This window comes from Mobula birostris, chromosome 22 (genome assembly GCF_030028105.1).
Source record: "Mobula birostris isolate sMobBir1 chromosome 22, sMobBir1.hap1, whole genome shotgun sequence".
Classification (NCBI taxonomy): domain Eukaryota; kingdom Metazoa; phylum Chordata; class Chondrichthyes; order Myliobatiformes; family Myliobatidae; genus Mobula; species Mobula birostris.
The window spans coordinates 42,408,910-42,436,386 of NC_092391.1; the positions used below are offsets into that span (position 1 = coordinate 42,408,910).

Consider the following 27,477-nt stretch of genomic DNA (forward strand, 5'->3'; position numbering starts at 1 on the left):
TGCTAACTAACCTTCACCAGTTGTTAAATCTCATTCTCAATACCAATTAGTCTTCACTTTCCTTTGTATGAATGGACTTGTAGATACGAATTCTATACTTTTACTCGACTATACTTTGAAGTTTGCAAAGATTCAGCATGTCATCTAAAACTTCTATAGATGTATGGTGGAGAGTATATTGACTGTTTGCATCACAGCCTGGTATGGAAACACCAATGCCCTTGAATTGAAAAGCCTACAAAAGAAAATGGAGCCTAGTCCATCATGGGTAAAGTCCTCACCAACATTGAGCACATCTACATGAACTGCTGCCGCAGGAAAACAACATCAAGAACCCCACCATTCAGGCTTTGCTCGCTTCTCGCTGTTGCCATCAGGAAGGAGGTACAGGAACCTCAGGATTCACACCACCAGTTTCAGGAACAGTTATTGTACCAGAGAGTATAACTTCACTCAACACAATAGTGAACCGTTCCCACAACCTATTCAAAGACTCTTCATCTCATGTTCTTGACATTTATTGCTATTTATTATTATGATAATGATGATAATGTTTGGCTTTTTTGGTTCTTTGTATTTACAGTGAATGCCTTCAAGAAAATGTATCTGATGGTGATATATATTTACTTTGATAATAAATTTACTTTTAACTTTACTACTTTCCTCATTATATAATTAAGTTTGAACCGTTTCAGTTATATTACTAAATTCTGTAAACACTATTGTTATTAACCCTTCTTAAAATCTCTGTCAGGTTATTCTTGAGTTTGAGTCTCTCACCATGAACATATTTCTTCAACCCTACAAAACTGTATCTATTGTCCAGTGTTTGAATCCTGACACCATTTTGCTAACCACAATGTGGTTGAGATTGATATGACTATATTTAGATTCAATGTTACACCAAGTAAATGGTGGAGTGAGGTTTTCATCATAAAATTATTACAACTCTCCTCTTGAAGGAACTTTTGCAAATCAGTTAAGCAGAGAAAGATACGGATAATGAAGAAATATGACAATAGTCCTATCCTCAATAGGAATTCACCATTCAGAATATGGCATTATGGCACTTATTTTCCTATCTGTCCATGACAGGGTGATAGAAGGCTTTTCCTTAACTATCTCAATATGTAGTGAAAATGCTCCCATAATGCTGATGGATAGAAAGTTTCAGGATATTGACCTAATTCCAATAATAATGTAGTATTTGGATGGTGTAATTTAAGTGAGGAATTTGTGGGTGACAGCACGTCCACCCACTTGCTGGATGGCCCTGCTGAGATGAAGGAAATGAATACTTAAGCTAGTGCATGGTGTGACAAATAAAATTGATTCTTTGTAATGGTGGAATCTCACTTTTTGGGCAGTGTTGCTGCCACATTCACTTGGACAAATGCAAAGTGTTCCCTTACACTCCTAATCAAGTTTGATGGTTATGGGGAGAGCACATCAAAGAATACCCAACTGTTGACTGTTTTGAGAAGCAAAAGTTGATGCTTGAGCAATGGCGTTTATTTGGTTGACAGATGACGACTCTCAGATGTAGATAAAGGAGGCATGGCATTAAATGTCTTGAAGAATTTCCCTTTTTGACAACAGACATTAGTTTACACTTGTCTGACCATTTATCTTGCTTCATGTATGAAATGTTTTATTATCTGAGGACTATGGATGTGAATATCCTTCCCCATTGCTGACATTTTGATGGCTGAAAGTTCACATACGTAACAGTTGAGAATGGATGATTCTAGGATGCTTCCCTGACAACCACTATAATGATATCCTGAGACAGATTTGACTAGCCTCTGACAACCACGGTTATCGTTCTTCATATGGTGGAGACCTTTCCCCTCCATTCCAATTGTCTTTAATAGCAGAGCTGCTTGATAACACGTTCAATTAAGTGTTGCATTGAATATAAGATCAGACTCAAGTCTTTGTCAATAATCCAACCAAGATTTTCAAGAGGTCTTGAGATAAGGAATCGAGACAGAACTACATTTGAAGCAGATTAACTGATAAATTGGTATTATTTGACAGATCTTTTGTCAGCATATTCCATCATCTTGCCGATGAATGGGTTAGACTGCTTGATAGCAATGTTTAGTTTGGTTTTCTTTGGCTTGCTGTGGCTATCCCATAATAACACAATCAAAGCCATGTAAGACAGTCTCTATTTGTCTTGGTCTGATTTTATTACAGAGGTAGGAAAAAACAAGATTCATAATTCATGAGATTGTTCATATGCACTCATTCAAAAGCTACATTAGCAGTAGCATTTACACAAATTAAATATTTAAACAGATGATATCCTCTTTTTCTATATTCTTCAAAACAGTTATTTACATCTTTCTTTCAAATAAGCATTTTCTAGTGTTACCGGAAGCAAAATTTACTTTGGTGCCTGCTAATTAAACAGGTGTACCACAATGATATTCCAGAACTATAACCCAACAAGTATCCTACATATCATATAAAGGCGTTCTACACTACAATTCATAGTGGATGTGTCCCATACAAGTAATATAGAAAGATATTAGTACTAATTATTTACTTTAGTGCTGATTTCATATTTATCGATTCCTGCTTTAGTGGCGTTTTGTAGCTAAATTGCAGCATAGCTGTACAGGATTCAAATCCAGAATAGGACAGAATAATGATCAGATTGCTAAGCACAGTAGGAAGCCATTTATCCCACTGAGTCGATCAGCTCTCAGCAGGGTATTTTGCATAGCTCGAATTTTGCTGCTTACTCCCCTTTGCTATTAGCACGAATGTACAGAACTCACTAAAAGAACTGTGAAAGCTATTGCTTGAGATCCCAGTGCATTTCTCCTTCAGCAAGGGCTCTAATCAAATGGGTTGTGTCACAATACAACTTTACATAACGTGCCAGATACATTAGTAATAACATCACAGTGGTAATGGAGTCAGGAGTCTGCAAAAATGACATTACCTCATGGAAGGTTGGAAGTTTGCAAATGACAATAATGAGCTTCAGAGAGGTCTGAACTTCACCTTATCATCTCCCGTTCCTTGGAATGTCTTCTGGTACTAAAGCCTTATCGCTAAACTTCATAGCTAGAATGTTACCGCGTCTGAGGTTGAAAACATTATTATGTCTAAAATTCAGTTATTCAACAGTTAAGTAATAAAAATCTACAACAATGCATACTGATTCAATACAATGCAGTCAATTAATCTGAACTACATTGACAGAATCCACATTCTGTGGATCTCATTGCATATGGACATAATTCATAAGAGGAAAGGGCGGTAACAGAGGCCGCTACTCTTTGAACTGTTTGCTTCCCACTCTACAAGTATCTGCTTTAAGCTTGCTGTGCAGCTCAGCTCATGTGATCGACTGTTGGGGACCTCCCACAAACCATGCTCAGCTCCTCTGCAATGCTATTGCAACTCCCACTTGTTCACCTGTTCAGAATCTAGCCACCTCACTCAGACTGCAGCCGTCTGAATGGTCCAATTGGAGGTGATGAATTCCTGTATTAAAGCTGCCACACAGGAGACTGGCATGATCACTGGAGACTAATGATGTGAGAGGTCCGGCACCGTCCAGGCAAAGGGACCCTATACAGACTATAATAAAGAAAAAAAGATTGTCAATCTCCAAAACAGCTTCTGATTTCTCCCATCAGAGTAATGCATACAAATGTCTGCACCTTTCACAGCAGAGTAATGCATACAAATGTCTGCACCTTTCACATAAGAGGTTCCCCTCTTATCCTTGACCGGTTTTGAGCTTACCGCAGCTCACTGGATGATTGATAATAATGTCTGTGTCATTAGTAAAAGCTATTGAAAGAAATAAAGACCTTGCTTTATCAAGGCTGAGAGCAGACTGGTGCTCTCAACCAGGACAGCATGGCATAGAGAGATAAGGATATAGACACTGGGTTGCACATAAAGAAAGAGAAACTTTGAGTTCTAGTACTGATCGACAGGATCTGCCTCAGTCGTTGCATTGTACGTGGCTGTATGTCTGCAGAAGGTAAGCAGCGGCAGAGTCCAAAGACATTGATAAATCCAAGCTCAATTAGAAAGGCAAACGATTTACATTTAGATATAGCATCTATGAGGACTTCAGAATATCCCAAAATAAATTAAATGTTCCAGGTGATGGAAGTACAGAGTCAAGGAAGTTTGAAGAGTTGTGAGCAATCTTCTGAACTCTTTTGCTGATTTCCAGTGCCACCTTTTGGTCAAGGCACTAAACTGACACTTCGTCTGTTCTCTCAGGGAATTAAAAAATCACATGGTATTTTAATTCAAAGAGCAGGGGAGGAATTTCTCATGTCTTGACCAATATTTATTCCTCTATCAATGTCATTAAGACAGATTGGCCTAGAAAGTCAGTCAGTCGTTACTTATTTTAATTTTTAGCACAGTGAAATGCGTTATGGGTTGAGGCGCCACGACAGCGCGAAGCTATTACAGCTCGGAGCGTCAGAGTTTGGAGTTCACCTTTGACACCGTCTGTAAGGAGTCTGTATGTTTGTATGAGTGCTCTGGTTTCCTCCCACAGTCTAAAGATGTTCTAGTCAGTAGGTTAATTGGTCATTGTAAATTATCCCGTGATTAGGCTAGAATTAAATGGGTGGGTTGCTGGACTGTACAGCTCATTGGGCTAGAAGGCCCTGTTCTGTGCTATATCTCTAAATAAATATAAAATTATGGAATTTCAGTCAGACAAATTGTGTTGGTGTGGTTCGGCATCTTCCGTAATGATATGTGTGTCAAGGAGTTGATCTCCATGCAACACATTTTTACAGGACCTAGGGATTGACTAACTCATGTGGTTCCATGTCGAGGATCTCAGTCTTTCTGGTTTTACAAGTACTAGAGATTCTGCAGATACTGGAAATCCTCAGCAGCTCCCACAAGATGCTGAAGGAACTCAGCAAGTCAGGCCACATGTATGGAGGGACTAAACAGCTGACATTTTACTAGCAGCACACATCAAAGTTGCTGGTGAACGCAGCAGGCCAGGCAGCATCTCTAGGAAGAGGTACAGTCGATGTGTGAATTTCCAGCATCTGCAGAATTCCTCTTGTTGACATTTTGCTAGAACTGCTTACCCTATAGCTATGCAATTTAAAGGGGGCTAAAACTGGGCTGAGAAGTGGCAGATGGAGTTCAAAAGTATGAAGTGGTTCATTTTGGTAGGTCAAATATGATGGCAGAATATAGTATTAACGGTAAGACTCTTGGCAGTGTGGAGGATCAGAGAGATCTTGGGGTCAGAGTCCATAGGACACTCAAAGCTGCTGCTCAGGTTGACTCTGTGGTTAAGAAAGCATACGGTGCATTGGCCTCCATCAATCGTGGGATTGAGTTTAGGAGCCGAGAGGTAATGTTGCGGCTGTATAGGACCCTGGTCAGATCACACTTGGAGTACTGTGCTCATTTCTGGTTGCCTCACTACAGGAAGGATGTGGAAATCATAGAAAGGGTGCAGAGGAGATTTACAAGGATGTTGCCTGGATTGGAGAGCATGCCTTATGAGTGAGCTTGGCCTTTTTTCCTTGGAGTGACAGAGAATGAGAGGTGACCTGATAGAGGTGTACAAGATGATGAGAGGCATTGATTGTGTGGATAGTCAGAGGCTTTATCCCAGGGCTGAAATGGCTAGCATGAGATGGCACCATTTTAAGGTGCTTGGAAGTAGGTACAGAGGAGATGTCAAGGTGCATTTTTTTTTTAAATACGCAGAGAGTGGTGAGTGTGTGGGATGGGGTGCCGGTGACGGTGGTGGAGGTGGATACGATAGGGTCTTTTAAAAGACTCCTGGATAGGTACATGGAACTTAGGAAAAAATAGAGGGCTATGGGTAACCCTAGGTAATTTCTAAGGCAAGGACATGATCAGCACAGCTTTGTGGGCCGAAGGGCCTGCATTGTGCTGTAGGTTTTATATGTTTGTAAGTCTTTGGAATTCTTTGAGAAAATAACGCGCAGGATAGAGAATGGAAAGTTATTGGATGTTGCTCACTTGGATTTTCAGGTGGTCATTGACAAGGTGTTGCACACAAGGCTGTTAAACAAGGCAGGAGCCCATGGCATTACAGGAAAAATACTAGCAATGATAGAAGATTGGCTGACAGGCAGAAGGCAAAAAGTAGGCATAAAGGGAGAGTTTTCTAATTGGCTGCTTCTGAGATACTCTTAAATGTCCTTAAAGTATCTGCCTTTACCAGCACTCCCAGCAGTGTGTTCCATGCACTCATCATTCTCTGTACAAAAAATCTACCCCTGACATTCTCTTACACTTTCCTGCAATTACCTTAAAACGATGTCTTCTCATATTAGCTTTACCACCCTGGGACAAACTCTCTGGCTGTCCTCGCTATCTATACCTCTTACCATCTTATACAACTCTGTCAAGTCTCCTCTCATACTCCTTTGCTCAACCTTTACTCGTAAGACACCTTCTTTAATCCAGGCAGTATCCTGGTAAATCTCCTCTGCTCTCTCCCTAAAGCTTCCTCATACTTCCTATATTAAGGTCACCAGTAATGAACACAATACTCCTAGTGTGGTCTAACCAGAATTTTATAGAGCTGCAACATTACTTTGCAGCTCTTGAACTCAATCCCTGGATTAATGGCCGACACAACATATGCCTTCTTAATCACTCTATCAACTTGCTTGGCAACTTTATGGACTTGGACCCCAAAGTACCTCTGTTCCTCCACACTGCTAAGAATCATGCTCTGCCATGCACCTCATGCCAATGACAGGCAGGCACAGGAGGAGCTGAACAATGAAATCAGCAGGCATGAAACAGCACACCCTGATTCCGTGGCTATCACTGCAGGGAATTTCAATCAGGCCAGCTTCAAGCCTCTAAGCAACTACCACCGACATACCACCTGTAGAATCAGTCTTCTCCGTGGATTGTCACCTTGTCGTGCTGGAGAAGCTTGTGTGGTCCTGTGATCCCGAGAGCAATGCCGTCTGGAGCTATGCTCCTGGTAGGGTCACACATGGCGGTAAGGTCGAGGGTGAGGTCCCTGACAAAGAACAATCCAACCAAGACCTCAATGGTGGAACAGGCGGACAAAGTTACTTCAAGCTCAACGGCTGTGAAGGCGGATGAAGGCTGCAACAAATCCATCAGCTCCAGTCGTCGTGGTTTCCATGCCACTGGAATCAGTTGGTTGATTTGTGAAGTATCGTGTGCTTCTTGGAGTGCAACATCAAGTACACGTTAAACAAATACACACACAGGCATCTTCACTCTGTGGGCCATTTCTTCAGAACGAAGACCATCATCTTCGACCTTGAGGGATAGCCACGACGACGGAACCAAAGGAACCAACACACTTGACCACTGTTATACCACCATCAAGAACGCTTGCCTTACTATCCCACACCCACACTTTGCAGAGTACAGTCACCTGGCTGAACTTCTACACCCAGCATATAGGCAAAAACTAAACACCACAGCACCAATGGTGAGGACCGAGAAGATATGGTCAAAGGAGGTGGATGAGCACTGTTTTGAGTCGGTGGATTAGACAATATTCAGGGATGCATTTTTGAAATTGTATGAATATGCCACAGCTGTCACCAACTTTATCAAGAACTATCTGGATGAGTGTGCCTTCGATAAGCACAAGCCATAGGTGAACCAAAAGATTTGTAGTCTGCTGAGGGCTAGACCTGTAGTATTCAAGACCGGTGATCCATAACCATACTAGAATCCAGGTATGTTCTACGAAAGGCTATTTTAAAAGTGAGTTTAGAAATGGAATCAGATGCACATCTGCTCTGGCAGGGTTTGCAGGCCATTACTTCCTACAAAGAAAAACCTAACATGGATGGCTGTGATGCTTCATTTGAGCTCAATGTCCTTTATGCACACTTTGAAAGGGAGTAAAACTATACCTGTGTGAATCCCTGTAGCATCTGGTGAACCTGTGATCTCTGTCCCAGAGGCCAACAACAGAACATCTTCAAAAGAGTGAACCCTTACAAGGCATCAGGCCCTGTTGGTGTACCTGTCATGGCTCTGAAAATCCGTACCAAGTAATTGTTGGAGTGTTCAAGGCAGGGGTGGTGCTAAGGTGGTGCTAGCTGGTGCTATAGCCCCAGCAGAAATTACAATAGCACCACCAAGAAATTAACTGAAATTTCACATACAAATTGCAGCTGCTTTGCTTTCTCTGCATAGTTTTGAATACAGCTTGTTTCTCCAGTTGATCTAGTGAAACAGTGCCCTCGGTTACCATAGCACTCACACAGCAATAAAGTTATCTGTGCTGGTCTAAGGTCAGATCCACTCTACACTTCTGCTTATTTGTTCATTATCAACGTCTTGCCGTTGCTGTCCTCAGATCAGTTAAGGTGGTGATGTCACTCACTCTCACTCACGCAAGAGATTGATAGTGTACATCTAGCCGCAGATCAATGGTCTCGCAAGACTAACGGATGCCACACACACACACACACACATTATACTTTTACAAGCTAGCCTGGGTCTGGCACGTGCATTATTTTGGCCGGGGTGAAAAATGGATCAATTTTTAGTTAGAAAACAACCTCATCTAGAGGAATCAGTGGTGTCTCTGCTTGAACCTGTCTTAATTGAAAGTGACATGCAGAAAGGAGTAAGTGGGGATGAGGATGACAGCAGTTCATCGAAGGAGTGTGAGGGCAAAGCAGAGAAACAAGAAGTGGAGTGGGATTCAGAAGAGAACGTAGATGAAGCTGCTCTTAGTGGGAATACGGTTAGTGATGTTAGCCAGCAGCCTGAGGAAGGACCCTGTCAGCCAGCATTAAAAAAGTACCCTTTGCTGCTCGCAACAGTTTGGCAATCAGCAAAGGAGTTTTATTTGTGGCTGGTTTGACTGACTGGAATATTCAATCACAAAAGATACTACGTTCTGCTTCACATGCAGGCACTTCCTGTGTGGGGGACATGGGTTCCATTCTGAGTCTGAGTCTATCTTCACTGTCACCGGTTACCACAACTGGCAGAAAGCTACAACAGCTTTCAAAACCCACCATGTAAGTGCAGTTCATAAGTTTGCTATGGAGGCATGGGCTGAATTCAGATTGAGAAAACAAGACGGTTGGGAAATATGTTTGATAAAGGACATGCAAAGATTGTCCAAGAAAATCGTGAGTATATGAGATCAGTGGTTGAGTCTCTACGCTATACTGCATGCTAAGGCATTGCCCAGCGAGGACACCGGGAGGATGATGGATCTGGCAATAGGGGAAACTTTGTTGAGTTGCTCAGTGTAATTGGGAAGTTTGCTAAGACTGTAGCTGAAAGAATAGAGGATAATCCTGGAAATGCAAAAAACACGCATCACGATATCCAAAATGAAATTATGGGTATTATGGCAGATATGGTCAGATGTCAAATAAGTGCAGAAATCAATGAGGCTGGATAGTTTGCCATCATGTTGGACGATTTGTCCAACTCCTGGTAAAGCTTTGCATCTGTTGTTTGCCTTATTTGACTTCAATAACGGTGTTATCGTTTGGCATTATCCTTCTATGTAATGCAAATAGCAGTGGACATTGTGGGTTAGTGTTGTGTTTTTCAGTTGAAAAGCACGCATTTGACGCTGATTGCATGATTAATGCGTGATTCACATTGTGCGCTATGGGTCCGATGCTCTGTTGGTTTGTTTGTTTATGCTCTGTGTAGCCCGGGTTGTCTCCGATGCTGTTGACACTGTCACAGTTCATTTCTATATTAGATCTATCAATTGCTGTTGCTTGTGAATCAACAGAGGCATTTATAGCAGGCACATAATGCTTGAAACTGACTTTTGAACGCCACACCTTGCAAGTACCTATCACCATACAGCACATCCCTCAGCACCATCACTGAATAATTCAGCCCCGCTGTAGCACCAGCAAGAAAAAATCTCTGGCGCTGCCACTGGTTCAAGGACATCTTCAATTTCTCACTGCTGCAGTCAGAGGTTCCCACCTACCTCAAAAGGGTGATAATCATACCAGTGCCCATGAAGAGCAGGGGGAGCTGCCTCAATGACTACTGGCATTCACATTTACTGTGAAGTGCTTTGAGAGGTTGGTCTTGGCTAGCATCAACTGCTGCCTCAGCAAAGACCTGGACCTGCAAACACGGCAATTTGTCTACTGCCACAGTAGGTCTACAGTGAATGAAATATCACTGGCTCTCTACTCAGCCTTGAATCACCTGGACAATACTTATGTCAGGCTGCTGTTTAATGATTACAGCTCAGCATTCATCAAAATCATACCCTTAATCCTAATCAACAAGCTCCAAAACCCTTGACTTCCTCACTGGGAGACCACAGTCTGTGCAACTGAGTTGCTAAACACAGCACAAACACTATCTATAAATTTGCCAACAACACAACTATTGTTGGCAGAATTTCAGATGGTGATAGGGTGGTGTACAGGAGCAAGATACTGTAGATCAGCAGTTTGAGTGCTTTTGCAACAACAACCTTACACTTAACATCAGTAAAACCAAGGAATTGATTGTGGACTTCATGAAGGAAAAGTTGAGGGAACACACACCAACACTCTTCGAGGGATCAGCAGTAGAAAGGATGAGTTCTTGACGAAGTCAGTAACAACTGTGGCATATTCATTCAGATTTGAAGATGAATCCCTGAATATTGTCCAGTTCACCGGCTCAAAGCAATCCCGTAAGCGCTCCTCCATCTCCCTTGACTATACCTTCTTGGTCCTCACCACTGGATCTCTGAAGATCTACCCTGGGTCCAACATATTGATGCATTTAAAAAGAAGGCACATCCGAGGGTTTATCATTAGGAGTTTGAGGAGACTTTGTATGTCACAAAGATGTTTGTAGATTTCTACAGATGTACTGTGGAGAGCATCCTAACTGGGTGCATCAGCATCTAGTTTGGAGGGATCAATACACAGGATTGGAAAACACCGCAGGAAGCTGTTAACTCAGCCAACTCCATCACGGGCACTAGCCTCCCCAGCATCAAGGACATCTTTAAAGAGTGGTGCCTCAAAAAGGTGGCATCCATCATTAAGGACCGCCCCCCCCCCCCCCATCGACTAGGGCATGCCATCTTCTCATTGCTACCATCAAGGAGGAGGTACAGAAGCCTGAAGAAACACTCTCAATGTTTCAGGAACAGCTTCCTCCCTTCCGTCATCAGATTTCTGAATGGACGATGAATCCGTTAACACTACCTCACTCTTTTTTCCCCCTCTCTTTTTGCACTACTTAATTATATAACATATATACATATTTTATATATATATATATATATTGGATACAATTTAGTTGGGACACATCAGGACTAGTATATTTTGGTCCTCCTGGCTACCTTATAAATCTCAAGAGCCCTGTCTGATCTTTGCTTCCTAAATCCTAAGTATACTTACTTCTTCCTCTTGACTAATTGTTCCAACTCGCTTGTCAACCATGGTTCCTTCACCCTTCCATCTTCCCTGTCTCAGTGGGAAAAACCCATGCAGAACCCCATGAACCAGAACCTCCACATTTCCATTGTACATTTCTCTGGGAAGATCTGTTCCCAATTTACGCTCCCAAGTTCCTGCCTAATCGCATCACAATTAGCCCTCCAATGAAATACTTTCCCATACCACCTGCTCTTATGCTCGTCCAAGGCTATACTAAAGGTCTGGAAGTTGTGGTCCCTGTCTCTGAAATGGTTATTGCTTAGTAGTAGACTCAGTATACTCTCTCCTCTAGCCAGCTTGTCCATATATTGTATCAGGAATCCTTCTGCCCCATTTAAACCTCTTGCACTATGGACACGTCAATCAATATTAGGGAAATTGAAGTCAGCCACAGCAACGACTATGTTATTTTTGCACCTTTCCAAAATTTGCCTCCTGATCTGCTCTTCAGTGTCACCATTGCTATTGGTGGGTCTATAGAACGTTCCCAATAGAGTGGTTGCTCCTTTTCTGTTTCTGATTTCTGCTCACACTGACTCACTAGACAATCCCACCACAACATCCATCCTTTCTACGGTTGTGTTACTATCCCTGATTAGCAATGTGACTCCCTCATCTCTGTGACCTCCCTCTCTTTCCCTTATTTAAACCCTGGAACATCCAGCAGGCATTCCTACCCTTCTGACAGCTAAGTCTTGGTAATGGCCTCAACTTTGTAGCTCCAAGTACCAATCCGTGATCTAAATTCATCACCTTTGTTTCTGACACTTCTTACATTATCCAACTGACTGTGTTTATCCCTCTCCACTGCCTATCCTGCCTCACGGTCTCTCTACCTTTACAACAACAACTCTACCATCTGACATTTCACTCTGACTCTCATATTCCTTCCAACCTAGCAAACCTGCTCACAAGAGCATTAGTCTCTCTCAAGTTCATGTGTGACCCGACCCTTTTGTACATATCTTGCCTTCCCCAGAACAGATCCCAATGATCCGCAAATCAGAAACCCTGAATCCACACCAATTCTTCAGCCACACATTCATCTGTTATATCATCCTATTCTTATCCTCACTAGTGCATGGCACAGGAAGGGATTGTCCAGAGATATCCTGAGATTATCTCTTAGTGATCCCAAGATCACTAACTTTCTCTGAAATTTTGTTTCACTTTTCCACTTTTAAGTACATCTTCTCTGTGTCTACCCTACCAGTCTCTTCATAACTTGAGTGGTCATCTCTCAACTTTCTTCCCTTAAGAAAACCTCAGTTTGAACTATCCAAGAAAGACTCCAGATTTTAGATTACAGTGCAACTACGGGCAAAGGGACAGACTGAAACTAGATTCAAATAGGTAAGTTTGGAATCAGGACTAGGGAGAGTACCTGCACTGTCACGGTTCCAGATCCTCACAGTACAGTCATGTGCAGAGGTGGCCACCAAAGGGAATGAAGAGTTCACACTTGGAAGAAAGATGCAGGCTGCAGTACTCTGTAGGTGTCCCCTATATTCACATACTTTATGTTTTGCCTGCCTTAAATCCCATAGCTGAAAGAGAAAGGGAAACTGGCTTGTTAGAACTCTGCTGGCTCTTTTGCAGCTGATCTTGTAAGTCTCTGATTTGCCGGATATCTGACTTTATTCCTTAGCAAAAAAAAAACTTACAGCAGCTTAATGATTTTAAGACAATCCTTCAAAAATCTTTTTGTTATATAATAATATTAATTATTTTGTTGCAATCTGCTTGTGGATAAAAATAATATTTTCCGGCAGAGGGCAGAAATAAGATATTTTGCTGTTGAGGCTGGGGAAATGAGAACAGATGCTTTGGTGCAAAATTCCAGTTATACAAAACAAGGCGTGAATTCCTGAAAACCTAGGACACTCTGTGCTGAATGGACAATCTTTTATTCATATGATTGAAATGTCAACAAGACAGATAAAAGGGAAGTGTGTCTCATGTTCAAAACAGTAACCATGGAGTGCAGACAGACAGAGATTTCTGCATTATACATCGATCTGGGCAATTTTCTTGTTTTTTTGAATCATTGATCATCTCTCTTTGCAGAGAGTGATTAAATAGAATTGTAGAAATGTGGAGAGGATGGGGGACAGGACAGAGAAAGACCATCAAAATGAGAAAAGAAACAAAAATGAATCAAACAAGCAAGACTAACATTTGCCTGTGGATCATTGAAAATGGTTATTTCCATATGCAACCTCCAAGAGGACCACAATCTTGTCATAGGGTTTGGAGGCTTGTATGCCTCAATGAGCCAGAGAGCTATGTTGGCTGGAGTCAGGGTCTTGTGCTTTGGCTCTTTGTAGGGTCACCCATGCCAAAAAGGTCAAAGGGTAGAGGCCAGACTATGAGTGATCCACTGGTCCTCCAGGTTCTAGGGTTCAGCGTAGGACTAACAACTCTGACTGGTCAAAAATAAAAAATTGTTACAGAAGCAGCAACAAAGAATCCTTCTATACAGATGGAGATGGAGGACCTTCATTGCTGCTTTAAATGCCAGTGGTGTAACGGGCAGTAGGTTTTACTACATGCATGGATAATCTTTTAGACAACACTCACACTGTTGGACGGATGCTCTGGTTTTACAAGTGGAATCAGAGCCCAATGCGATGAGAACTGGGAATCTGTAGTGTTGGAAACAATGGCAGGAATTTCAGGCAAAGACAAAACCCAAGTAGCTGATTTACAAAAACTAAGTCTAAGAGTTTAAGAACGGCATTAGAGAAGGAAATTGTGGGGAAAATGAAAACTAGATGTGGAATATTTAAAATGGACGTTGATAACGTTCAGGAGAAATGTAGTTTCTAGGGGAAAAAAAACAAGAAAACTGGCACAATTAAATACCGCAGCAGAATTATATATGAGCGAAACTAGAACTAAAAAAGGCATTTTTTAATGTTTTGTAATTTTTTCATTTGTTAACAGTACCCTCAATTGTGTATCACCTGAAATTTCTATTAAACTTTGATTCTTGAGCTGAAATTGTTATCGTAAATTATTAACAACAGTATCCAACCAGTCCAGCACTAGTATCCAACACTAACGCCTGTTGATGTATATACTCTTTTTCAGTTCAGTTCTTTACTCTACATCCAGTTTTCTATCTTTAAGCCATGAACTAAATAGACTAAGTGGAGAACTGCTGGTATATCTCTTGCACTGAGTTGCTCTCCCTCCTTTTTCCTCACCTTTCTGTTAGAAAAGAGTCCTCGACCTTGAGAAATTAAACTGGAAATTTTTCAAGAAGTGTGAAAAGAAACAGCAATTGAAACTGAGTTGAGCTATCAGAAGCTACACAAATCAGTAGTATAATTGGCTAAAAAGCAGAAATATGGAAGTTCCTTTTTCTTAGTATTTATCTGTAAGACTTAGAAAATAGGTCAACATTTGAAGATAATAGCAATTATAAAGAAGATTTATTAAAGAAAGAGAAAATAATTAATGCCACTCATCCTTAGAGAGAATCAAACTCCTGTTTGGGATGGGTTATGTATTGAAAGAAGTAATGGAACAAAGAGATGAATAAAATCAATAATGCTAGAGGATTATTTAACAGGTAATGTGATTTTGACATTTAGAAAGGAAGATAGAAATAGTGAAAGGAAAAATTAACTAGATTAACATCAGTGGCAGAAAATATAAAAAAGGCAATCACGATTTGCACAATTCAACAATCATCACCAAACTTAAACCATCCTTATTTTAGTTTAAGAGCAAATATTACAGATACTGGAAATCTGAAAAGAGAACTGAAAATGCTGGGCACACTCAGCTGGTCATGCAGCTTTAGCAGAGGAAGAACCAGAGCTGAAGTTTTATGTCAATGACCTTTGATTTGAAATGGGAAAAGTTAGATGTGAAACATATCTGAAACTTCAGAGGAAACGATATGGTGTGTTGCAGGTGCACAGAAAACACAGGAAAGGATCTGTGATGGGACTGAGATCAGGATAGACTGAAAGGTATGTGATGGTGATCCCTGCTAAAAGATGGGGTTAAAGACTAGTGAATAAGTAAAGGTGAGTTTAGGAGATATATATAAATAGGAGACAAATGAAATTTGACCTTAATCAGAAGGGAACTGAGGAAGAAAATACTGGCAGAAATGTCAGACACAAGGCTGAAATGGCTGAATATCTGAAACTGTTGAACTCAATGTTGAGAGCTGTATTGTGCTTGGAAGGAAGATGAAATTACCTCAGTGGAATAGTGTTGGAGGCCAAACCTGCACAGGAGAATGTCTTTGAAGGCTGAATTTATCCTTGATCTCTATATGGTTTCTCCAATGTAGAGACCACAACAAGCACAGAATGGAGTACAATGAATTACAAGTATTAATAAATTGCTAGGAACTCAGGATTACCATTGTGATTGAATGGTGTTCTGCAAAGCAGTTAGATATGAGAGTGGAGCATGAGGACTTTAATGCTCTCTCTCCTTCAGCTGATAATAGCATCAACACATAATATAGCTATAAAAGAGTCAACTTGAACCTGAGTTTATTTCTAAGCCATGGGAAGGAATAATAGTTTTTAATAAAACTTCATGGAATATATTTCTCCTCTCCATATTATAAAACTGAAGTAGTGCTATTTGAAGAGATGTAAAAAATTTTCAGAACATCATTTCACTAAGAAGAAGCAACTATGAGGAAAGATGGAACAGGCTGGGTCTCCTTTCAAAAAAGCTGGGTAGATCATGGAATATGCTCCTAGAAGCCATAGCTGAGGCAAGTAAAAGATGCACTTATGAGAGAATTAGGCAAGCAAGAAAGAAAGAAAAATAAAAACACTGCCTTGTTTAAGTATCAAGGTGAAGGATGTGAGCTGACTAGCATCTTTTTATAATATGGGTTTGATAAACGTAACCAACCCTCTCATGCAAGTTAAATGGCCCAGAAGATGCCTTCCCCAGTACAACAGCTTATTTTTAAATGTTCTGTCTGACAAAATGTATTCTTTTATTGGGCTACAATATGGTAATTACGTACCGTGGCCTCACAGCCCTCGCCTCCAAAACCGTTGCTACAAGAGATGCAATATCGTCCATCAGGACTGGCGTCACAGTGTGTCTGAATGTACTGCTTCATGGGGAAGGTGTGGGTCACCTGGAGCTCACGAATATCCCAGATCCTATAAATAGAACACGAATACCAAGAGTTTAGAAACATTTAGTTGATTTTTTTTTTTAAAACCCATTTTCAGGTTACTTCAGTTGCCTTATCATTTAGAGGAAAAACCCAATTCCCTACTCTGTACCTCAAAATCAAACAGTACTTTCTACAATAAGAAATGTGTAACAAACCAACTGTTAGCTTATACATTATGCATTTCTTATTGTAGAATTGCTATTCTTAGAATAGCATGCCCAAACATTTTTTTAAAAGTTTAAGATAAATTAAAATTAATTAACAAACCAAAAGTTGGTTAAACTTAAAAAAATGCTTGGGCATTGCTCTTCTGAGAATAGCAATTCTACCTCCCCCTCTTCCACTATTCCCCATTCTGACCTTTTACCTCTTCTCACCTGTCTATTACTTCCCCCGGATCCCCTCCTCCTTCCCTTTCTCCTATGGTCCACTCTCCTCTCCTATCAGACTCCTTCCTCTCCAGACCTTGACCTTTCCCAGCCACCTGGCTTCACCTATCACCTTCCAGCTATCTTCCTCCTCCTCCCCCCCCTCACCTTTTCATTCTGGCATCTTCCCCCTTCCTTCTCAGTCCTGATGAAGGGCCTCGAACCAAAATGTCGACTGTTTGTTTATTTCCATAGATGCTACCTGACCTGCTGAGTTCCTTCAACATTTTTTCATGTGTTGCTTTGCATTTCCAGCATCTGCAGATTTCCTTGTGTTCATGCTATTGCAAATCTTGAATGGGCCTCTTATATGCTAAAGATGAAACCATAATCTCTCAACCTACCTCATCATGGTCCTTGCATTTTATGCTGTTGAATGAAAAGGAGAATCAACTAGAAATCTTCCATAAGTGATATAACTTGCTACTTGTGTTCTCCAGGCTGATCTTATGAAGCTCTTGCTGAATGTGGAAAAGATTGTTCTGCTCAGACCAGATTTGTTGTACAGTGAAATGTGTTGTTTATGTTTACAACCAACACATCTGGGGATGTGCTAGTGGCAGCTTGCAAGTGTCACTACACATTGTGGCACCAATATAGCATGACCACATTGGTCAGTAGAATAACACAGAACACAACAAAGCAGAAGACAACAAGCAGCCAAACAAAAGAAGCTGCTTCACACACACACACACACAAAATCCTTCAGTCTCCAGGTTTGGGCCATCAGGCTTCAATTTCCGATTGGTCTTTGGTATTGATTCCCAGACTAGCCAATGACAGGACCTGAAATTCAGGCTTACTGACCACCCCTTGTACCTCTTGCTTGCATGGACATCCACTCCTGGGACTGACTTCGGACAGACTGATGTCCACAGATCTCCTTTGCTACCGATCTACGTTACTGGCTTTCAAGCATGGAGAGGAGGTCCTTCAGCCCCATGTCCACACTGCTGGCCTTCAAGCACAGAATGGATGGCTAGAATTTAAATGTCTTTTGTCACCTGTCCATGTCGCTGAATTTCAAATGCAGAGTGGAGGCCTGACCTTTAACTCCTCCACATCCCTATCCATAGGCCTCAGTCTGATCTCTAGATTCCCCACATCAATGTTCCTAAACCCTAACTTGACCTCTAACTCCCCTCTCCGTTCCCTAAGTCATCCCTATGAACTTAAAAGAACAACTAAGTCTAATCCACAATCTCGATGGGGATTGAAAGTTAGTGCCATCTTGTCTGGATTACTCCAGTTCTGTGGACTGTGGTCTTCAGCTCAACTGCAACGTGACAAAGCATGCTCTGATAAGATGTTGGGAGAGGGCCTCTTATTGTTGCATCATGCCTTTTCCTCCCAGTCGAAAATCATTGTGCTTAAAAAGGGCCAAATTGGGTCAGATGGAGCAGGACATTATGAGGGAGGAAACCCTTTCCGGAATGAACTCCAGTATATCTTTACTAGTTCAGTTATCTAAATTGTTGACAGAGGATTTTTGCAGTTTCCCCTCTCTCTCATATCTAAATCCGCTTGGCAACAGTTGTAACATATTGGATGAGAATCCATAGCCCTAAAAACCAGTCAGCAATCCAGCTTAAAGGGCTGTAATGTTGCAGGCGCTGTGTATTGGAAACACCTAGGGTGCATACGGTTGACCATAAAGATCTTACCTTCTATACTATATATAGTACACAGTTCTATACTATATGCATATTCCTATTTTTGAATAGGTCAGGAATCAAGTGTGAAACAGCATGTAAGTGCCATTACGAAGAATGCACTGCAGCACCTTTACTTTCTTAGAAGTTTGCACAAATTTGGAATGTAATCTAAGACTTTGACAAACTTCAATAGATATTGATTATCATGCCCCGGTGTGGAAAGACCAATGCTCAAGAACGTAAAAGCCTACCAAAAGTAGTGGATACAAGTAAAGCCTTCCCCACCATTAAGCACATCTACAAGGAACACTGTCACGGGAAAACTGCATCAAGGACTCCACCACTAAGGCCATACTCTCTTCTCACTGCTGCCACTGGGAAGGAGGTATGGGAGCCTGAGGTCCTACAGCACCAGGTTCAGGAACAGTTAATACCTTTCAACAATTAGGCTTCTGCACCAGCATGGATAACTTCACTCACCTCAACACTGAACTGATTCCACAACTCATGTTCTCAGCATTATTTATTTACATTTTTTTTGTATCTACAGTTTGTCCTCCTTTGCACATTGGCTGTTTGTCAGTCTTTGTGTAGTTTTTCATTAATTCTATTTTTTAAAAAAACTTTGTTCTACTCTGCATGCCTGAAAAAAACGAATCTCAGGGTTGCATATGGTGATTGTAGTTTGGTAATAATTTTACTTTGAACTTTGAACTACTCAAGGAAATGCAAATTGAGAACAAAACCTTGAAGTCATGAACAAAGCAACAAACTGCAAACTGAGACGTTCTGAATGTTAAAATGGTTGGTAGGACAGGCTCAAGCCTTTTGTAATCTTTGGACAGAATTCCTGGCATTACTCCTTGGCTGCAGCAGTTTGAAAACTTGGGTCATTGCTTCTTTGGAAAACTGTAGTCTCTAGATGATTGCTTCTCAGTCAGATAGAAGATTACTCCTGAAAATCTCTTGACAGTTAGTCTTAGAACCATCCTGGCTAGAGAACTACTCTTCCTTCTCTTCCCTCCTTTGGCAAGAAAAATTTGCCTTTGCCACTCCTCTCTTTTTGCCCCTGGTATGCTTAACATCTGCCCCAAGAACAACTCTACTTTCATTGCAAAGACAAACAATGAAGTTTCATCCATGGTAGACACCAGAAAGTGTTCTGTGATTCAGTCCCGATTAAACCAAGACATAATTAGAACCCTTCTACAAAGTGCTTACACCGGTTTCTTGCCCCAATTCTGAGGGTCTTAGATGCATATTACACAGCTTAATTTGTCTTGGCTGACATGAAATTTGCAACGCATGAGGACTGACATCGCAAATTCCAACTCGACATACTTTGAACCTGTTGTACAGCTCAATTTAATAAATAATGCAAGCTGTGTACTAATGTTGCAATCTCAATTAATGGTTGAAATTTAGCACAAGTTGCTGAGAAAGACGATGCTATACTGTCCAGTTTTTGGGCTATTTCTAACAGTCATTTCCAGAACAGTACGACTAGGATATATAATCTTTGACAGAGGTCACCAGGTCACCAGATGCTGCAGGGATTCACATAGGTTTAATTTTACTCTCCCTTTCAAAGAGTGCACAAAAGCATTGAATTCATCTGGGAGTGAAGTATCACAGTCATTCATGATGTTAGGTTTCACCTTGCAGGAAGTAATGGCCTGCAAACCCTGCTGGAGCTGACATGCATCCAATTCAGTCTCTAACTTCAATCAGACTTGTTGTTTTGCTTTTAAAACAGCCTTTTGTAGATCGCACTTGGACTTCTTGAATAGTTCTGGATCACTGGTCTTGAATGCCACAGATCTAGCCCTCAGCCGACTAAGATTCTCCTGGTTCATCCATGGCTTTTGGTTTGGGTATGTCCAGTATGTTCTCGAAAACACACACTCATCCACACAGGTTGCGATGATGTCAGTAACAACTACGGCTTATTCATTCAGATTTGAAGATGTATCCGTGACCAGTCCACCGGCTCGAAGCAGTCATGTAAGCACTCCTCCACCTCCCTTGACCATACCTTCTTGACCCTCACAACTGAGGCTGTAGTTTCTAGTTTCTGGGCGTCAACATCTCTTAAGATCTATCCTTGGCCCAACATATTGATATAATTACAAAGAAAGCACAACAGTGGCTATATTTCATTAGGAGTTTGAGGAGACATTGTATGTCACCAAAGATCCTGCAAATTTCTATAGATGTGCCATGGAGAACACTCTAAACTCATTGCATCACTGTCTGGTATGGAGGGGCCAATGCACAGGATTGGAAAAAAAAATACAGAAAGTTGCAAACTCAGCCAGCTCTGTCACGGGCACAGCCCTTCCCAGCATAGAGGACATCTTCAAAAGGCAATGCCTCAGAAAGATGGTATCCATCATTAAGAACTCTCATCACCTAGGACATGCCCTCTTCTCATTGCTACCATCAAGGTGGTGGTACAGGAGCCTGAAGACACACACTCACAAAAGAACAGCTTCTTCCCCTCCATCAACGGATTTCAGAATGGATAATGAACCCATGTGCACAACCTCACTATTAATTTTCTCTTTTTGCTCTAATTTTGCACTTTTTCTCTCAATTTTTAAAATATATTTCTTATTGTAATTTATAGATTTTTAAAAATTACCTTTTGCAATGACTGCTGTCACAAAACAACGAAATGTCACGACATATGCCTGTGATATTAAACCTGATTCTGATTCTTTGCTTTCATACTTTGAAATGCTCAGGGGAGCTATGATACACTGCAAATTCATGCTTTCTTAATGGCTCCAAAAAAAGATTCATACACTCCCAACCTAATTCACCATCCTTCTTTTCACAGCAAAGTATTCTACATCCTCAAAGGGGTAGTTGTACTCCCTAAAATATATATAATTCCGCTATTTAGCCCTGTGTACCTTCCACATCTGAAAGACCACCAATCCCTCCCTTCAGGACACCTTTATACTGTATATATTTCTACAGAACATGACAATCCTTTCTGATGTGCATCCAGCTCCTTTGTACTGTTGAGCTGAAATGTGTACTAATCCAGTTCCTCAACATGGTGGACAGCAAACTGTACTTAAATGGTGCGGTGCAGTGATGCAGCAGGTAGTTCAGCTGCTTCACCACTCTAGCAATCCAGGTTCAGTCTGGACTTTAGTACTGTCTGCGTAGGGATTATGTTCTCCCTGTGACTGACCTGACTTCCCAGAGTGGTCTGGTTTCCTCCCCATCAGAAAGGCATGCTGGAAAATAGGTTAATGGGCTACTGTAAAACACCTTTGGTGTGGGTGACACACACAAAATGCTGGAGGAACTCAGCAGACCAGGTAGCCTCTATGGAAAGAAAGTACCGTCGATATTTCAGAACGAAACCCTTCAGCAGGACTGGAGAAAAAGTAATCTGAGGAGTAGAGAAACACCGGGCCATAGGTAAAACTGGGGGTGGGGGGGATGAAGCAAAGAACTGGGAAGTTGGTGAAAGACAGAAGGCTGTGGAAGAAGGAAAAAGGAGGGAGGAGGACCAGAAGGAGGCGATGGGCAGGCAAGGAGATAAGGTGAGAGAGTGAAAAGGGGATGGGAAATGGTGAAGGGGGGGGGGCTTAACCTGAAGTTTGAGAAATCGATGTTCATGCCATCAGGTTGGAGGCTACCCAAACAGAATACAAAGTGTTGTTGCTTCAATCTAAGTGTGGCCTCATCACGACTGTAGAGGAGACCATGGATAGACATATTGGAATGGGAATGGGAAGTGGAATTAAGATGGGTGGCTACTGGGAGATCCAGCTTCTTCTGGCGGATAGAGCATAGGTGCTCAGCGGAAGTTTCCCAATCTATGTCAGGTCTCACTGATACACAGGAGGCCACACCAGGAGCACCAGACACAGTATGTGACCCCAACAGACTCACAGGGAAGCGTCGCCTCACCTGGAAGGACTGTTTAGGGTCCTGAATGAGAGAGATGGTGTAGGGACAGGCGTAGAACTTGTTCTGCTTGCAATGATAAGTGCCAGGAGGGAGATAAGGAGATCAGCGGGATGGGACAAATGGACAAAGGAGTTGCGTAGGGAGCAATTCCTGAGGAAAGCAGAAAGAGGGATGGGGGAGGGAAAGATGTGCTTAGTGCTGGGATCCCATTGGAGATAGCTGAAGTTTCAGAGAATTATGTGCTGGACGCGGAGGCTGGCGGGGAGGTAGGCGAGGACAAGAGGAGCCTTATCCCTGGTGGGGTGGCAGGAGGATGAGGTAAGAGCAGGCATGAGTGAAATGGAAGAGATGTGGTTGAGGTCAGCGTTGATGGTGGAGGAAGGGAAGTCCCTTTCTTTGAAAAAGGAGGACATCTCCTTCACTCTGGAATGAAAAGCCTCATCCTGAGAGCAGATGTGATGGAGTCAGAGGAATTGAGAAAAGGGGGTGGCATTTTTACAAGTAGCACCATGGGTCGCGGTGTAGACCAGATGGCTGTAAGAGTCCGTGTTTTTATAATAGACATCAGTAGATAAACTGTCTCTGGAGATAGAGACAGCGAGATCGAGAAAGGGAAGGGAGGTGTCAGAAATGGACCAGGTGAATTTGAGAGCAGGATGGAAGTTGGAGGCAAAGTGGGTGAAGTCGACATGTTCAGCACGGATGCAGGAAGCAGCACCAATGCAGTTGTTGATGTAGCGCAGGAAAAGTGTCACCAGTGTAGGCTTGGTACATAAACTACTCCACGTAGCCAACAAACAGGAAGGCATAGTTGGGACTCATGCTGTGTGGGTGATTGGTAGAAGAATTAAGGTGCAGTTGAAGTTTATGTGAGAGAGAATGGATTACAGAGAGAATGGACTCGACTGGGTTTTTTTTGACAGCCAGCATAGATTCAATAGGCTAACATTTCCTTCACTGTCAGGAGAAAATAAGGTCAACTTTCAGAAGGGGAAGGAGAGAAAAATTGTTAAATATGTCAGATATCAATGTCCACAGATTTGGTGTACTTAAATTCAAGCTACAGAGGTAGTAAATGGTTTTGATGTCTCCAAATAGCATTGTGAATGAACCCAACTGCACAATTTAACAGGGGGGTTCTGTCAGAGGCTGCAGGCTTCACTAGGATTGAAAGATAAGCAGCACCTGTAGTAGCCCAAAATTAAATAAACAATTTCAAATTAATTTCCTGCTATTGGTAATATCATTTACTGGAATATTTTCATTTTAGTGCTTTAAAACTTAGTATATAAAGTAATGTATATTAAATTTCATATTTACAACACCGACATCTATTTGGCAATGCATTCACGAAAATGCAGGTCAAATTTAATATGACTAATTACTGCTGAATCAATCAAGTTTCAGTCATTAGCAAGTGATGCTGTCTCATGGCACTTTCTCTCAATCACCAGCTTGCAAGAACAAGACCACTTGGCTCCAGTACCCAATCACAGTCTCCATCCAGGCAAAGACTGCACGCCATCGTGGACTTCAAGAGGAAATTCAGCAGTACAGCCAACATTGCCGCCTCACTCCAGATGAGCTAAGTTTTTTCACACTTGATTTGAGGTTGATAAGACTGAACCCCCAAGGAAAGGCACCGATGAGACCTGCTCTTTGGTCATCTCTGAGGCTGGTACATAGAACATTCCAACGTGTCAACAGCCACAGGGCAGTGGGGCCAGACAGCATCCCAGGGCTGGTCCTCAAAGTGTGTGTGGAACAGCTGGCTGGTGTGTTTATGGACATTTTTAATCTCTTCCTCTCCCAGTGTGTAGTGCCCTCCTGTTTCAAATCATCCATCATTGTCCCTATTACCTAAGAAAACCAAGGTAGCATGCCTGAACAACTGGCGTCCTGTCACACTCACCTCAATTATAAGCAAATGCTGGTTAAAGACTACATCTGCAGCATGCTACCACCCGCGCTGGACCCCCTACAATTCATCTATCGAAGGAACCAGTCTACTGATGCTGCCATAGCCACAGCACTACACACTGTCCTCACTCACCTGGAGAAGACGGGTGCATACATTAGAGTGCTGGTCCTGGTCTACAATTCAGCACTCAGCACCATAATTCCCTCCAGACTTGACAGGCAGCTCAGAGGCCTCGGCCTGCATCCCGCCTTGTGCAGTTGGATCTTGGACTTCCTATTAGATCACTGACAGGTGTTAAAGATGGGATCCCTCACCTCTGCCCCTCCGACCCTCAACACAGGTGCCTCCAGGGTTGTGACCTTAGTCCCCTCCTCTACTCCTTCCTCTATTCCTTTACACCCACGACCGTACTGACACACACAGCTCCAATCTGCTGATCAAATTTGCAGATGACCCAACATTGATCGGCTTTATTTCTAGCAATGATGAGGCAGCCTACAGAGGGGCCACAGTGGTGCCACGATAACAACCTCTCCCTCAATGTCCAAAAAAACAGAAGAGCTGATTGTGGATTACAGGAGGAACAGAGACAGGCTTGCCCCGATCAACATCAGTGGAATTGCAGTTGAGAGGGTGAATAGTTTCAAGTTCCTTAGTATACACATCACCAATGATCTCACCTGGACTGTACACACCGGATTGGTGGCAAAAAAAAAGCATAACAGCATCTCTCCCATCTAAAGTGACTGAAGAAGTTCAGCATGAGCCCCCAAATCCTCAAGACCTTCTACAGGGGCACCATTGAGAGCATCCTGTCTGGCTGTGTCACTGCCTGGTACGGGAACTGCACCAACCTTGATCACTGGGCACTGCAGAGAGTGGTACGGACAGCACAGCGCATCTCCATTGAGAACATTTACAGCAGTAGGTGCATAAAGGAGGCCTGGAAGATCATTGGGGACACTAGTCACCCCAACCATAAACTGCTTCAGCTGCTTCCATCTGGCAAACGGTACGCAGCATTAAAGCCTAGGCTACAGGACAGCTTTCTACAAGCCATTAGACTTATAAATTCACATGTCTGTACATTACGACAGTCATAATGCAAAGATTTTTACTCCCTCATGTTGTGTAACCGATGTAAGATTTCAATAAATTCAAATTCAATTTTATTCAAGCATAGATCAAAGATCTGAATTCAGACAGGGAGGCAACAGTAAGTGTCTTTGACATCAAGGAAGTATTTGAATCAAAGTGCACCGGTAAAACTGAAGTCAATGGGCATGGAGGAGGAAACACTGCATTGGTTGGAATTGTATTTTGATTAAAGGAAAATGGTTGTGATTGTGCTAAGTCAGAACATCCATTAAGGTGTTCCTCAGGGCAGTATCCTAGCCCAGCCATCTTGAGCTGCTTGACTGCAGATCTTCCATCTATCACAGTATCAAAAGCAGAAATGTTTGCTGATGACTGCACATTGGCAACTCCTAGCAAATGAAGTACGAGTCAAGCAACATCCAGACATGAGCTGATAACTAGCAAATAACATTCACACTACAAACGAAGGATGTGGTTACTATAGAGAGAGTGCAGAGGAGATTTACGAGAATGTTGCCTGGATTGGGCAGCATGCCTTATGAGAAAAGGTTGAGTGAACTCAGCCTTTTCTCCTTAGAGCGACGGAGGATGACAGCCTGATAGAGGTGTATAAGATGATGAGAAGTATTGATCACGTGGATAGCCAGAGGCTTTTTTCCCAGGGCTGAAATGGCTAACACAAGGGTGCATAGTTTTAAGGTACATGGAAGTAGGTACAAGGGGGATATCACAGAGTTTTTCCACACATTGAGTGGTGGGTGCGTAGAATGCACTGCCCATGAAGGTGGTAGAGGTGGATACAATAAGGTCTTTTAAGAGACTCTTAGATAGGTACACAGAGCTTAGAAAAATGGAGGGCTATGTGGTAGGGTAATTCTAGAGTAGGTTACAAGGTCCACACAACACTGTGGGCTGAAGGGCCTGTAATGTGCTGTATATTTCTGTTTCTATGTTTAAATGTATCAGGCAAAGATAATTTCCAACAAAAGGAAGTTTTGCCTATCTTTGACATTCAAGAACACTAACAGTACCAAATCCCATCCTAAAAATAACCCCAATGCCCACCATTGATTGAAAATTCAACTAGATCAGCTGAGTAAGTTCTGTGACAACAAGAGTACAATTAGAGACAGAGTAGCATGCAGAAACTAATTCACCTTCTGACACACCATATTCTTTCCACCATTTGCAAATCATGGGTGACTTACAGTGGTGCAGCTACCAAATAACTAGTGTCCCAGTTCAATGCCAACCTCTGGTGCTGTCTGTGACGGAATTACTATATCTCCCCCCCGCCCCCCGTGACTGAGTGTATTTCTTCCTGGTGCTCTGATTTCCTCCGACATCCTGAAGGTGTGTGTGTTGGCAGGTTAACTGACTCTAGTACGTAGATGAATAGTAGAACATGGGGGCAGTTGCTGGTAATGTGGGGAGAATAAAAATGAGATGTGTAAATGGGGGCTTGATGATAAACACTGGTATGATGGGCAAAGGGCCTGTTTCCATGTTGTGTGGCTGTGGCCTTTGATGTGATTTGTTCTCAAGTTGTCTGGATGAATGCAATTCCTACTGTATATAACAAGCATCAGCACCATTCAGGGCAAAACAGCCTGCTTGATTAGCACCTTGTGTACTAACTGGACCACACCAGCAGAATTGGCTACAGGATGTGCCGTCTACAGAATGTACAGTGGTTACTTCTCCAGGGCACTCCCACAAAACATTACAAACCTATGACTTTACCACCAAGGAAAGAGGTACATGTATGGGAATGCCATCACCCCCAAGTGCTTTTTCATGTAAGACAACATGTTGATTCAGCAATGTTATTTCA

General features: G+C 42.1%; 1 protein-coding gene across 3 annotated transcripts in view; it reads right to left on the reverse strand.

The window, feature by feature from the left end:
* Positions 1 to 2,204: 2,204 nt before the first annotated feature.
* Positions 2,205 to 27,477, reverse strand: part of wdr31 (WD repeat domain 31) — a 62,161-nt gene continuing 36,888 nt past the window's right edge. For all 3 annotated transcript variants that reach the window (XM_072240064.1, XM_072240063.1, XM_072240065.1), the window contains 3 exons: positions 16,450 to 16,591; positions 12,823 to 12,985; positions 2,205 to 3,600 (listed from right to left, as the gene is read on the reverse strand). In XM_072240064.1, the coding sequence (XP_072096165.1) occupies positions 3,440 to 3,600; positions 12,823 to 12,985; positions 16,450 to 16,591 (466 nt within the window). In that variant the 3' untranslated portion in view covers positions 2,205 to 3,439. The remainder of the gene's footprint in view (positions 3,601 to 12,822; positions 12,986 to 16,449; positions 16,592 to 27,477) is intronic.